The sequence below is a fragment of the Mugil cephalus genome, chromosome 22 (genome assembly GCF_022458985.1).
Source record: "Mugil cephalus isolate CIBA_MC_2020 chromosome 22, CIBA_Mcephalus_1.1, whole genome shotgun sequence".
Classification (NCBI taxonomy): domain Eukaryota; kingdom Metazoa; phylum Chordata; class Actinopteri; order Mugiliformes; family Mugilidae; genus Mugil; species Mugil cephalus.
In genome coordinates this window covers 14288737-14303643 of record NC_061791.1, presented here as the reverse complement: position 1 = coordinate 14303643, position 14907 = coordinate 14288737, and the positions used below count along the sequence as shown (strand labels likewise).

Below are 14907 nucleotides of genomic sequence, written 5' to 3'. Positions count from 1 at the left end.
GATGAACTCTGACGAAGCCGTCACTTTTCCCACGAGCCACTAAAAACCAGAGAGTCGTTATTATTTCCAAAATTTGAAGGGTAAGATCAAGGACAGTAAATGCTAAAAAAAAAATCATAAAACTAGCAGCAATAAAGAAAGAAATGAAGAAGTCTGTGAGGGCACTTGGCAATGAAATTATAACATCTCCAACGTCTTAATGAGAAACATTAGACATTACAACAGCAGACTAGTCTGGAGGCTTTCATGTGTAAAGCCTGACTTCTAAAATTACACCAAATTCTGCTCAAATTCAAGCTGGACTTACTTGGACAACAGGTGTGCAACCAAGCCAATCAATTCAGCCAATAACACAACAGCATTTATTTTACCAAATAACGCTTTGTTGTCACCAATCTGCACGGAAAAATAAAAATATTAAATATCTAAAATGTAGAATAAGCATCTTTATATTAATTAATATTTATATATTAAAATATTAAGCATATGCGTGTAGTGTGTGCTGCTAAATTGCAGGAATTACAAATTTAACATACGACCACCTACTTAAGAAAAATAACACTACATTTAAGAAACAAACAAACAATAAAAACACACCTTCTGTGTTAGCCTATACTCGCTGTAATATTGACTGTTCAGCAGCCGGATATTTTAAATATTTTAAAATCCACATGGTTTTACCTTGTCAATGTTGAAAGAGCAAATAACCGCGACGAAATGTTTGGCTAACTGACGAGAGCACGCGCTCAGGTAAGCGCCACGAAACTGAGCGCTCGCGACAGAAAGAGTTAAAAGCTCAGTGGGTGTACCTGACTCCGGAGTGGTGAGGCAGCAGCGCCTCCCCGCGGCAAGTAGGTGGTAGTGCACCAAATATCACAGGTAAGGGGGGTCAGTTGCCCATTTCTTACCATTATCCTGTTATTATTTTACTACAACGTCGACAGCTTATTACACATTAAAAATTAATGATGGGAAGGGGTCAATCGGGGTTAATTGTATTTAAACCGATTTTATTATTATTATTCATTTATTATTTTACTTTAAAGATGACAGTTTATTGAATATTACAAATTAAATTAAGGCAGTTATATTGTTTGATTCGTTTTTGTTTATTTATTTTTTGGCTTTAGTGCAACAAGAGCAATTGGACTGGATCCAACCTGAGCAGGCAGTAAGCTGTTTAACAGGTAACTTGATGCCATGCTGGCAGTTTCATTTTCACCACGGCATCCTCCGTTCAGACGTCCGTCCCGCTCTGAAGGTAAGCTACTGTATGGACACCAGGGATACATACTGGTGACATAGGTTGTGTTTTAATCTTGTGGTAAGTACACAATATTATTAGCCTACAAGAACTAAATTGATATTACCCTCACCTAGATTTCCTTTGTGGATGACTGTTGTCACCTCTGACATTTATGATAATTATGATTAACACATTATGATTAAGACTTGCATACTTTAGATTTTTGGGAAAATCTGAATGTGTTCATGCAAGATTGTAATGTAGATTGATGTAGATGGGAAAATATTTTGAGAACTCTTTATAAATAATGTGGAGCGCAGAAAAGAATGTCCGGTTTATTGTGCAACCTGAAATAAAGCAGGTTGCTCTACTAGATATTTAAGTAAGAGCAGGTCAAACCGCTTCCTGATCCAGGTTCAGTTGCACATTTACATTCTGTTTCCTCTTTTCTCAATCAGACCGTAAGCCATTGTTTTCAGGGAACCAGCGACACATCCAGCACATCCAGGACCACAATGGCTGACGACAACAGCATGCCAAGCTTCAGGGTAATGAAATAGCTGTTAAATGTGTTGGACTCTAACTTACCATCATTAGCTGCTGCAAGTGTAGCGTATTCATGACTCCTTGACTTCCTGATGCTTAAGAAGACACTCCAACACAGCCGCTCATCCTCATGCTGACAAGAGCAGCGCTCTCGAAAGGCCTCGAGAACTGCAGTCATTAAACGGTGTTCTGCAAAGCCAGTTCCGATAAATCCCAGCACGTCTGGCTTTAGTCAGCTTCCCCTTTATTCGGCATTTGATATTTCACCTCAAGTCCATACTCCTGCCATCTTGTTTTGGAGGTGGATACAGTGTCCACCTGTTCTTTGTCTTCCTCCTTTGCAGCCTGTTCAGCAGAATCCACTTTCCCAGCTCACGCTAAGTAGCTGGGGCTTTGCATGTTTTCTGACCCTGAGCGGTAGATTGCAGGCTCAGGTAGAGATTAAGGTGGACATGTGGGGACACACACACGTAAGGATGAGGGCTGGCTGCGGTTTGAAGACGTGAGCCAAAGTTTGCTTCTCAAACCGCGATGCAAACGTGTCTCAAGTCATTCAGAGTATTGGTTTAAGATATGTGGAACGGCCTGCTCTTGTAGTTAAGAGTCCACTCATCATTCGCTCACACAGTGCAGATACCCAGTCATATTTATAGCCACTTAATCACTGGCTGGACAGCGCGTGAACTAAGAGATGCAGGTAACAGTGAAGGCGGATTATGGCTCATTCTAAGAACAGAGCACTCAGTCACTGCCAGGCCTGCACAGCTTAATTATTTCATGAGGGGTCAGAGCGGCCATCCAAACGTGTCAGGTGAACAAACCAATGTTTTTGTTGGGAATATGTACGGAAACAGAAGCAGAGACATTTAAATAAAAAAAGGTGAAACACTGAATATATTTATATATTGAGATACACTGAGAGGTCTAATGAAAGGCTTTTACACAGCTGTGAAAAAATAAGGCATAACAGAAAGAAAGTATACCGTGTTAGTTCACCACTTCACAGCACTGTAATCTGGGATTATGGTACAAGCAACCTCCTGGAGCAGGATAAAGAGCCAGTATAATCCCAGTATGTGTAAAGATAAGTAACAGCTGATTGGGAGGTGGGGAGGAGAGGCGTCTCTTTGAAATGGGAATAACATAAATCAGTCTAGCAGGGCAGCAGGAAAAGACAGTGCTGTTCATCGTCTTTTTTTCCCCGTCGCAGCTCTTGATAAATCTTACACCTCTCTCCCGGCCTGCTGTCACTGTAGCACCACAGAGGTATCTTGCAGACGTAATGAACTGGGACACTGGATGACTCAGATTTGAGGCCTCCGTGCTAGCGTGCTGCTATTCTCATCTAGTTGAGAATGACACAGAAAGTGTTGCTCTGTGGGGGTTTTTGATCGCTCCTTTTCTTTATGTCCTAGTCTCAGGGGTTTAGTTTTTGTCACACTGTTGCTGTTTCTAGAGACATCCAAAAACCATGGATGGGTTTGGTCAATATTCAATCTGTTGAGCAGGTAACAAATTAGGTGAGAGCCAAGAGGGTCGTCGTTAGAGAGAGTAGGATGTCATGCCTGTCTTGTATAAAGTAGGGAGAGAATGGATGTTAAGGAAGTTGGTGCATCCTTCAGAGACAATAATCAAGTGTGATGTCAAGCCCCAATCCGGTAGGACAAAGGGCATTCGTTATGTGACACTCACATGTCCATAGAGGGCCAACATGTTCAAATCCCACACGTATCATTATAAAAGTAGAATGACCAGAGGCTATGCAATACAAAACAATCACCTACAACATGTGTTTTATTACCTTTTTTATTAGTTGGAAATCACACCAAAGTAAAGTAACTAATGAAATTAGGGTAAAGTCATTTTTATTGCTGCAAAATTGGATAGTCGAGCTGAAAGACTGACCTAATCAAAACAGCCATTGAAACCTGTTAAATACATGCACCTGACGAATGCAAGTGAACAGCACCATCTAGTGGACAAAAAAGCAACCGATTTTATCAGTTTCTACCAGAAGGATTCGAGTCGCATGTGCATTATTGATACAATATTGGCACGAAAGTATTGCTGTAACTATAATGTATCGATATTTATTATTTTCTCTCTCTCTCTCTCTTTTATTTTATTTATTTACTTATTTATTTTAACCAGGCTGCTGACTTGGTTATCGAGCTGAGTTCCGCTCCGAAGCCCAAACCGGATGTTGTTGACTTTGGGTCGGTCTTCACTGACCACATGCTGACCATAGAGTGGAGTGTGACCGAAGGCTGGCAGGCTCCGCTCATAAGGCCCTTTGGGAACCTGTCGCTCCACCCGGCCTGTTCATCACTACACTATGGCATTCAGGTAAAGTACTGTGCATCGAATGGTCTGCAGGTAGACTTTCCTTCATTTTTACCATATTCATTGTCATTGTTACAGTGACTCAGTGACTAAGACATACAGGCAAAACAGAGGCATTGACTGTTAACAAGTTAAAGTTCTGGCTTATAAATGTAAAAATTAAAGACACTGTGTATATGAACATGTCTAAAGCCCTGGTTACCAACATAATCTCACAAAATAATAATCTTTAACAATGTTCTGGATTGTTAAGATGTATAAAATTCAAAACAAAGTGTAAGATGTCCTTAAATGGTACAGAAATGATCAGATCTGTCATTATACTAAAAGAATACATCACATGTACAGAGAAAGATAAGATTTTATAGCTAAAATAAAAAGCAGATGCTTTCTGTTTTCTTTAAATTTTGATTTCTGAAATAAGTAGCTCGCAGGATTAGTTTTAGTAACTTTCTCCTTTCGCTACAGGTGTTTGAAGGCTTGAAGGTTTATCGCGGGGATGACAACCAAATGCGCCTCTTCAGACCGATGCTCAACATGGACCGCATGGCTAACTCCGCTAAGAGAGCTTGTCTACCTGTGAGATGGGCATGAAGAAGGAGAATTTTGCTTAATGGAATAATGCATGGATGACTGGATCGGTTGATGAAAGCTGAGAATTAATGCTGTCTCTCTCTTTCTTTTGCCTCCCGCCTCCAGGCTTTCGATCAGTCAGAGTTGCTGGAGTGTATCAGGAAGCTGGTAGAGACTGACCAGGACTGGGTTCCTCACTCAGACACAGACAGTCTGTACATCAGACCGACGTTCATTAGCACTGAGGTGAGGAAGAACCTCTGAACTCCGCCTGAGAATGCGTTTTTCTTTCTAAAACTGACATATCTCTCTCATCATGTGTCCACGGTAGCCATCTCTGGGTGTAAAGAAGCCAGCCCGCGCTTTGCTGTATGTGATTTTGTGTCAAGCCGGCTCTTACTTCAAGAACCAAGCAAAGGCGATATCTCTTTGGGCCAGTCCAAAGTACACACGGGCCTGGAAAGGAGGAACTGGAGACTGCAAGATGGGAGGGTGAGTAAGCTTCGATGTACAACATTACAGTAGATTAGTGAGTGTAACTATTTAAGTAAAGCTAGTAAAGTAATAGCAGCTGTTGCTTTGGATTACTGCAGAAACTACGGGTGTTCTCTGTTCGCCCAGTACGAAGCTGCGGATTATGGGTGTCAGCAGGTTCTGTGGCTGTATGGAGAGGACCATCAGATCACTGAGGCAGGGACCATGAACATTTTCCTGCACTGGATCAATGAGGATGGAGGTGAGTACTTTATAATACTAAAAAATCTGAGCATTATTTGGATTCAGGCGATTGGGCCAAAAACCTTGTACAAGTCTGACCTCTACTGGTGGAGCAGCTTCATTACAGCTTTTAACTCAAACGTGTCTTAAGAAATAATGTGTTGTTTTCAACAGAAGAGGAGCTTGCAACTCCACCTCTGGATGGAACCATTCTCCCAGGTGTTACCCGACAGAGCATCCTGGAACTAACCAGGAAATGGGTAAGAAACTCACAGCTAAAGGTCATCATGTGTAAATCCATTTTTCTGAATACAGACTGTTTTTATTTTCCAGGGTGAATTCAAAGTGAGTGAGCGTTACCTCACCATGAGTCAGCTGTGCTCTGCTCTCAAACAGCAGCGGGTCAAAGAGTTTTTTGGCTCCGGTACTGCCTGCATGATCTGCCCTATAGGACACGTTGTCTACGAGGGAGAGGTGAGGAAAAGAAGAGCAGACTAAAATTTTCTCCATGCTTGTGTCTGTCCACTCACGTCAATATAAAATTCTGATTAAAAAGAATCAGTTATGAAGGAATAAACAGAAAATGGAGGTCAAAGTGGAGTGCAACTATTATGTGAAGCAAAGCAGGATTTTTGCAGATTTAACTTTCCACTTATCTGCAGTCCAGTACCTGAGAATTAAATAAGCAGACCAATGCTGTTCACATACACATTGAGTTTAAAGATACTGGAATTTTCCTTGTTGCCCCTCTTCTATTTTAAGATGATTTACTGGCAGCTGGACATCGTGACAAGATCCCTCCTTTTCTTCCAAGTTACACTGTAAAATTAAATGATCAGACGTTACACGACGAAAACACTTTTTTTTTAAGGGTTATTGCTTTGATAAATGTTCATGTGGTCTCATGTGACCACATGAACAGTCTCTTAAAGTTTGCCAGAACCCCGTGGCTTCTTATTTTAACTGCATTATGTGTTAACTTAATATTTGCCAAGTTGACTCACAGACACGGTTAAATTATTAAAATTGTGTGTTTTAGAACTTGCACATCCCCTGTCAGGATAAACACTCACAGTTGACTTCCCGGATCGCCAAAGAAATCACAGATATACAGGTGGGTGGTCGCACACTCACACACACAAACACACAGTAACGCAGTAACAGCTGCTTGAACATCTGTGCTCCTCACACACCCGTTGCCCTCAGGACTCTGCTTTCATGTATTAATAGGTTCCTTTGAATAAAGCATTCAGTGATGTGGACAATTTGGATGAACTGCATCCTACAAAATAAAAGCTGTGAGCGTAAGTCGGACCTCCGGGGCTAAATTACATGAATGCCAAAAATGTATGTATATTTCATCATCTGTTCCTTTCACACATATGGTAAGAAACTGTAAAGAGATTTCATTGGGAAAAAGGGACAAATAAATGGAAATGTCACTAAATTGAATAACAAATAGGGTGGATGAAAGGCAAGATCTGTGAAAAACAAATATTCCCTCCACATATTAACTTATCTCCATCTCAATAATTGTATTACCTCACTGTTATCTGAGTGGTTATTATGTAACTCAGTGAGATCAAGTTATCATTATTTTGAACAAACACCCACTGGTCCTTAATCACGCGACCACTAAGTGCGTTATTTTTCCCTGTAAGAACATAATAAGTGAAATCTCTTATTAGGTAAATGACTCTGTAATATTGTACATGGCCTACAAGCATGTCACGTTTACATTCTGCTCAGCAGTGCAGGTTTACAAGGATTCATAATGTTCTTAGCTGAGGGCTTGGTTCGTGTTAATGATTGTGTTGTGTATTGCTGACTTTCTGTTATTGTGATGTGTAATGAGACTATTAGTATAAATGTAATCCGTTGTTTTTCACTTATCCTGGGAAAGGCCCTCATAGGGTTGAGATTAGACTATATAATTGTTCTCGCACATCTCAGTCCTGGTTGATTTTAGCCCGGAAGCAATACCAACTTTTCCTGCTCACACATTTTTCCTTCTTTTTTCTTTGTTTGTGGCAGAAAGTTGGTCTGGAGTGGCACTGTTGGGAACTGATTAAAACCCAGCAAAGATCAAAGGGTGCACACCCAATACACAGCAATCAATATACAAAGTCACCACACACTATATACCACAATCAAAAAGACATCACATCCACAGACAAACACATGCATTACACAAATTCTACTCTAAATCAAATCTATAAATTATCAATTCCATTTAGATGAAAAATAAATTAGACTCACCAAGACTGGGGAGACCCAGAAAGAAAGAGTAGTGTGGAGGAATTTGTTGGTATAAACCAAGTTAGTTATACCATTGAGATGTTATGAAGGTCTTCCAGACACAAGCACAACTTCCCAGTGTTCAGCTACACTTTGAATTTTGTCAGTAGTGCAAAGCATTGTGAGTTACGGTAATTGAAATACCGCTTTACCGTGTCATTGTTGTTCTGCTCTAAAGGGTTAAATTGCTCAACAATGCTCAACGTAACTTTAAAATACCTTCAGAAAAGAAGAAGTTTTTCACTGGACACCATGACAGCATGACATATGAGCCGACAGCGGCTGGTGTGTCTAATTTTCTGTATTTTTGACCTCCTAAATGTCCTCTAAACACTTCGATCACTTTGTTCATCTCTTCCGCAAGTCCTTTATTTTGTTTTGTCTCTCTGTTCGCCTCTTAAGTTTCAGCCTGGGTCAGGCCATTAGCATATCTACTCCCTCCATCAAGCAGGCCTCATGTGCATGCGTGACATGTGCTGCAAATGTGTTTATTTTTTCATGCCCGATAACATCCCCCTTCGTGGACACCGCTTCCAAAGGGGGGGAGCGGGGGGGAAGGAGACAGCCGAGGCGTCGGCCTAACGACGGAGCGTGGAGAGTTGGAGATAGGGGCAAGACAAACTCTCGGGTTCTCTCATTAAGCTTGTTGTAATTGCACAAACCCAATTATTGCCTCAGCCTTTTGTGATCTTCAAAGCCAAGACGCTGCAAATGAAGCCTTGAACAAGTGGGAGAGGAGGAGGAGGAGGAGGATGAGGAAGATTTGGAGGGAGGCAGCGAAGCTTAATGAACAATAAAATCGACAAAACGCTGAAAAACGCTCCGCTCCTTCTGCGGCGCTCTTAAATCTGTTGACATTTCATTTGGAGGGAAGCGGTACAGTGTTAGCCCCCCACCCTCGCACACACACACACGCGCACCCCCCTCCTCCCACCCCTCTCGAAGACAACATTGTGCAACAAACAAACGAGTGGTCTGAGGCAGCAGATGAAAGATGGGTTTACTAAGTCGCCCTGCTGTTCCTCTTTCAAGTTAATTAGAAATCACATTCTTTTGTTTCCCCTTCGCAGGCGTTTATTTACTTTCTCACTTCGACCATTAGAACAAATTTGCAACATGAGACACAAATAATTGGATTTGTCTCCGCGGCTGTCACGGATTGGGGAGCATTTTGTTTTGATTTTTTTATTATAGTTCCTTCCTCTCTGTTGTGTTGCGTTGTGCTGTGTCGAGTCGGCGGCTGAGTTCGCAGATTTGCTCACGGATATTTGAGTTCATTTTTTGATTTGTGTTTTGCTCGCAATTAAGCAGGCGAGGGAAGTTTAGTGCTTAGCGGCGTGTGTTTCCTTTTTTCTCGTCTGTTTGGGAGCCACAGGACTAAACTCCGTCAAGTAAACTTTTCACGACCTCTGCTCTCTTGCAGCATGGCCGCACACCTAGCGAATGGACGGTCCTGGTGTAGTGGCGGTGGGAGGAGCCGGGACTGACAAGCCCAGGAAGAATGGTATAATGCAACAACTGACGCATGTTGTTTCAGAAAGAAGAAAACATACGTATGTGCAATATTTCTGGTCTCACTGCAATATGCTGGAAAACTTTTCTTCTGCGGCAATGCCACACCCGTTTTTTTTTAACTTAGATCATTGACAAACGCACAAAGTAATTAACAAAAGTAGGCTAATGTCTCACGCAATGCTGTACAACAACTTACAGTAGCGCGAGAATCTGGCAAAGAGCTGCAACTTTGGTTCAACACGAGAAGAAAAAGTGTGTGTTACATGTTATGTTTCATATCTTATGTAAGAATTACAATGTAGCTATGAAAGGACTTGAGCTTGAATGAAGAGAGTAATTAAGTTTACAGTAGCTGTATACACCGATCAGCCGCAACATTAAAACCACTGACAGGAAAAGTAAACAACATCGACCGTCTTGTGACAATACAACGTTCTGCTGGGAAACCTTTGGACCTGGCGTTTATGTGGATGTTACTTAGACATGTATCACCGTCCTAGGCCAGAAGGTGACCATAGGAGATGAGGATTGCCTTGATGACAGGAGGTCATTTCTCCTTGGCAAATAAAATCATGCGTAACTTCCATGAAATTTTACGAGTGTTTCGGCGCTTCGCTTTGCGGAAGTTGGGCAAATAAGCCGCTACCGTGCTGACTGGTGAACTTTAAACATGCGGACAGATTAGTACGGATCGAACCGCTCCACTGTTTACACACCCTGTGTGTTCTGCATCTTACTATATCAAGAATCACGCTTCAGAATAAACTGGAGACTAGTCAGGCACCTTCCTGATGGCACTGCAAGCTTTTATTTTCATTTTTTTCTCTTTACCAAATTACGTGATTCCCTTGTGGCCAGGTGCTGGGTGCGGGTCCCGATGGTCGAGGAGCCCTAAAATTTGTGCACTTACATTTATATCATGTCATACTTAGCTAAGTTTTAAATGTGCTTCCTCTGTAAAAAGACAATTAAAGACAGTAAGCATAAGCAGCACATCTCCCACTGTTATCCTTATGCGCTTTGGTGGATAATACAGTGAGTGGAAGTCAAGTGGGCTTCTGGACAGAATCCTCTCAGGAGTCAGAGCCAGGCTCTGCGGAGACACTTCCACAGTCCTTAATGATCGTGTGGAGTGCGAGTGTTTTCCTGTCATCCTACACGCTCGCAGCGAACCTGGAACCGAACCAAAGCCATCAGCATAATGGAGTCATAACAGAGAGCCATCAAACTGTAGAGCACTTGGCCGCTTTTGTGGCGCGTACACTCAGCGCAAGTTTAAAAATGAAAAACTCGGAAGGTAAGTAGCGTCCACTTCTAAACCCGGGCCTCATTAATCTCGGCTGTATGTCTGTTTGTGTGTGAGGGGATGCCCGGTGGTGTGCTGGATGATTTTTGGCTCTCCGTGAAGACAGCTTACTTTGGCGGCAGCTCCTTCCTTGTGTGCGAGCAGGCACAGCTGGTGTAGAAAGCGCACACACGCACGCACGCACACACACACACCCGACACGCATAATGCCAAACACCATCCGGCCTGCTCAATCTACGCCACCGGTGGAATTGCCACAGCACGACTCTCGCCGCCTTGGTGTGGATTTGTTTCCTTTCTGTAATTAAATGCTCGCGACAATGTGTTCCATAATCATTAGGTATAAATTAGCCCTGCGTTCTACTACATGCCCAGAGCGATCATTAAAATTACATCCAGTCTCATCTAAGTATCACGTAGACAGGTGAGGACACACTGCACGACTGTGTAGGGGCTTTAATCTCAGGATGTCTAAGTTGTTATTTCACTAAAATGTACTTTGAGTTGACAAGTGTTGATTGGAGACTTGCCTGTCAGAGGGATGTGACGATGCTCTGAGGCGGTAACTGTTTAAGTAGGGACTCACTGTTACCACTTTCTCTCCCGACAAGTGCAGGTACTTACAGTGCATTTGGATACTTGGCAATACGAAGAGAACGAAACGATAACATAACAGTTTTAATGGTGTCTTTCAAAATCAGTTTAATTTTCTTATTAGATTTTTTAAAAAAAATCTCAGACAAAAACAACCCGTATAACTCCACTTTTGGTAACAGACAAGCTAGTTTGAGGCTGTAAATTTAGCGTTCATTCAAGTTAGGCTCCTAAAACTTTTACACTGGTATTAACTCTGATCTAAGGGGTGGTTTTGAAGCTCAGCGTGGTGGCTATGACCGTCGCCATCTTGACAGTGCCTCACCTTCACCTAATCCCGACGAAAAAACGGGCAAAAAGGTACAGCGCGAGTGGAGTTGAGGGGGTGGGACACAGCTAGCAACCTGTGAGGGCGTTCAGTAGGGCTGGGTGTATCGATCCAAATATTGATAGTATCGATACCAAGGTCAGTATCGGTATCGGATCGAATTGAAATGCGTCGCTACGCAGAAGAGAAGACAACTACACGGGACACAGGGGAGGTTTGACCAAAAATATATATCACAGTATTTTTCAAAATGCTGATGGTATCACATTATTTTTGTTTGTTTGTTTGTTTGTTTGTTTTCATGCAAAATCACGTGTTCACAACTTTTTCTACTGGTTTATTGTGATGATGAGTACATATTGTAGAATAATCCCACACCAGTAGTAAAACAGGTTTGCATGGCCATGTGTTAGCACTGCCTGCTGATGTGGAAATCTGGGGTCATTTACAGCTTGGAGATATTAAAAAAAAAAGAAGAAGAAGAAGAAAAAATAAATGTTATCAAGATGAAATGAAGAAACAAGGACAATTACAGTTTCATTTATTTTGACATATTTATTCATATTTAAACATATTTAAACTACGTCTGTAATGTTAATAGCAGCGTGACTGGCTACCGTAATGACTGTAATCTGCGTGCAACATTTTTTTTTTCTCATTCATCAAGCTAAAATTGGGGACACTTTCGGGGAGAGCTTTAGGTTTAGGCATAGGTCATCCAAAATGGGAAGAAACTGGGGACGTCTGATCACCCTTAAAAATACAAAAAAACAATCGACACGTCTTCTTGTTCTGCCGCTTCATTTTTCAGACATTTTCATCTTCACCACCTCACAGTGATGCAGTTGTTGCGTGTTTAGAAGCGCTACATTGAAAATGGTCTGGTCAGAATTGGTGTGTAATCGCTGTGTAATAAAATACGCTGGTATATTAAAAATCCATATAATGGAAAAAAATAACCAGTATTCGGTATCAACCGGTATACGACCCAGCCCTCATCTACACCACTGAATGAACACCTTCATTTGATTCAGACACATATCCATCTTCTCAGTCAGTTGATTGAGCTGCATTGGCATCGAGAGTTCAGACTTGATGCCAAAGTATCTCTCTCTCAATTTCTCTCCACTCTCAGTGTTTTCCCCTTCAGCTCCTCCCTTTCTTTTATCCCCTCCACCCCACCCCCCTCCCAGAGACCAAGGACCCCGGCAGGCCGCTTCCTGTTCAGCCTGGAGACCACGATGATGTTTTAATTGTCACTTCTTGTTAAGGCGGCCGTGACATTCACGCGGGGACAGAGGGGAGGCGGTCGGCTTAATCAGAGGAAATGGAGAGAAATAGAGGAGGGGGGGGAGAGAGAGAGAGAGAGAGAGAGAGATGGCACCCATTCAGCTACTAAGAGTGGTGTTTGGCTCTGAGCAGTATGCCTTCTTCTCTCTCTACCCTCTCTCTCACCCCGCCGGGGCTTGATCTGATTTGACAAGCGCAGCGCTGTCATCTTGAGTTTGTCCAATTTGAAATTCTAATTAATGAACTCGGCGCCACTTTGTGTTTTTGTCGTTGTTGCCGTTGTTGCCGTGCCCCTCGTCTTCCTCTCCTTCCTCTTCTCAGGCCAGTTTGCCTTCTATTTGTCTTCTCCTTAACCCCCCCGGTCCTCCTCAGACGGTGTGACTGCACCGCCAGTCGCTCTGGGTGAGATTGTGGTCTCACACCACAGCAGATGATATCAGTGGCTGTGGGTCACCCAATTAGAATCAAACTGCGTGTATGTGTTAGTATTTGCGCGTCTATTCTCTCGGAATCCTAATGAGGAGGCGGGGAGCTGGAGCGATGGCTGCGGATCGCTGACGCTGAAGGGCAGGAGGGTGGTCAGTCCAGAACTTCACACGTTCAGTGTATGCTCAGGACGGAGGAGAAATCCTTCTTCAAGCCAATGCGTTCATACGATCGAGTGTACACACATACATCCGGCACATCTATAACCTCTCGGTGATTGAAAAATCTTCAGGTTTACACTTTATTTTACACTTTCTTGTGGATTCAGATGAGAAAACTTAGTCTTAAATGTCGGGCCACCTCAAGCCTTTAAAGCATAGGTCTTCAACAGGGGGTTTGCCACCCTTAGGGCATCCGCGGAGGTACTGTAGGGGGGGGGTGGTCGCAAAATCTTTGGTTGATAAGACATTTTTATACATATTTTTTTATTTTCACATGAATTCAACATACTTTAGTATAGGGATGAATGACATTATCTTTCAGTCAGCACTCCACTCATTCAGCGGCCTCAACTGTTTATCCGAGAGCTGTCAATCTAAATGTCCTCTCAGGTTCCCCGCAATTGGCTGAGATCCTGTTCAGTCCCCAGGTGAAATCCCAGACACACGCAGATGTGTTTATATCAGGTATGTTTAGGTTTACGGCAGTTGGCCACCCAACTGTTGCAATGTTTGAAATAAAAAATAAAAAAATGAATGTGTATTATTTGAATAGCTTAATATTGAAAGCAAAATGATAATAATGGTTTATACTTGTAAATAGCAGTAGGCCGAGTTTAATAGAGAACTCGTATAGTAGGTAGGGGGATCTCCCTCTCCTTTGAGATTTGCTGAAAATGTGAACAGAAAGTAGGTTTTTAATAAGCTAAACGTTGCTGTAAGTCTTTTATCTAATGTCTAATGTTGGCCATTCCTTGCTAAAGATTTGAGAAAGATCACACTGTGCCAGGATGTGATCGCCAGAAAAACGCAATGTCTTCCTCAGCTCTCAAACCTGAATACTTGTCGTAGCGGTGGTGGAGGACCAAAGCTGCTCCTTAACTGGAGAAATGAACAGAAACCAGACAGCAGTTAAAGGAGTTTCCAGATCAGCTTCTGTTCACCTTTGCAGACATTCTGCAAAGTCCCTCAAAAAGCTATCGCCCCGTTTGATCTTTAGATGTTCTTGGTGGATGCTTTCAAGCTATTGACACGTCTGTATTTGTTTCGGGCCTTTCCTTTCATCTCTGCTTCATTACTAAAATCAGATAATGTCTCAAACAGCTGATGGACTTCTAAATTTTGCCCCCGAAAACCGCCGCTCTCAGCTTCAAGAGGACAAGAAGAGAACAATGCCTCGTCCTTCTTCGCCAGCTGGTGGTGCTCTCAGCCTACAAACCGCACACCTTGCTTCGCATGGGAGGGAACGGGGAAAGAGAGACGGTGGGGGGGAGAAAAAAAAGGAGAGGGAGTGAGTTCTTGGAGGCCTGCCAATCATGATGAAAAACCACTGCAGAACTAATCTATTTCCATGCCCATCTTAATCCACGAACACAACGATGGCATCATTTAATCACAAAATCATCACCGCCACTATCACCATCATCCTCCTCCTCTGCATTAATAAAAAAAAAAAAAGAGAGAGAGAGAAAAAGAAGGACTTTTGGGGGGTAAATAAGAGCTCGTG

The 14907-nt window shown here is 42.5% G+C and overlaps 2 protein-coding genes across 8 annotated transcripts in view; one reads left to right on the top strand and one right to left on the bottom strand.

Annotated features, from left to right (window-relative positions):
* LOC124999975 (lymphoid-restricted membrane protein) overlaps positions 1-2145 on the bottom strand; it is a 29431-nt gene extending 27286 nt beyond the window's left edge. For 5 of the 7 annotated variants that reach the window (XM_047575246.1, XM_047575249.1, XM_047575250.1 and 2 more), the window contains exon 1: positions 1835-2145. The gene's annotated coding sequence lies outside the window, so the exon portion shown is untranslated. The remainder of the gene's footprint in view (positions 1-1834) is intronic. The other 2 variants (XM_047575252.1, XM_047575245.1) reach the window with 1 other exon arrangement.
* bcat1 (branched chain amino-acid transaminase 1, cytosolic) lies at positions 1231-10228 on the top strand. Its single transcript, XM_047575255.1, has 11 exons — positions 1231-1261; positions 1705-1794; positions 3944-4138; positions 4604-4714; positions 4835-4954; positions 5040-5200; positions 5302-5444; positions 5600-5685; positions 5759-5899; positions 6465-6539; positions 9147-10228. Exons 2-11 carry the CDS (start codon positions 1762-1764, stop codon positions 9183-9185), a joined length of 1104 nt encoding a protein of 367 aa, XP_047431211.1. The 5' UTR covers positions 1231-1261; positions 1705-1761; the 3' UTR covers positions 9186-10228.
* The last annotated feature ends 4679 nt before the right edge of the window (positions 10229-14907 follow it).

What these genes read in the sequence shown, in the direction of transcription:
- bcat1 (XM_047575255.1), top strand. Translation starts at nt 1,762, where the DNA reads ATGGCTGACGACAACAGCATGCCAAGCTTCAGG. An exon ending in ACAGCATGCCAAGCTTCAGG is followed by an intron (nt 1,795 to 3,943) that starts GTAATGAAATAG and finishes TATTTTAACCAG; the next exon opens with GCTGCTGACTTGGTTATCGA. An exon ending in CTAAGAGAGCTTGTCTACCT is followed by an intron (nt 4,715 to 4,834) that starts GTGAGATGGGCA and finishes TCCCGCCTCCAG; the next exon opens with GCTTTCGATCAGTCAGAGTT.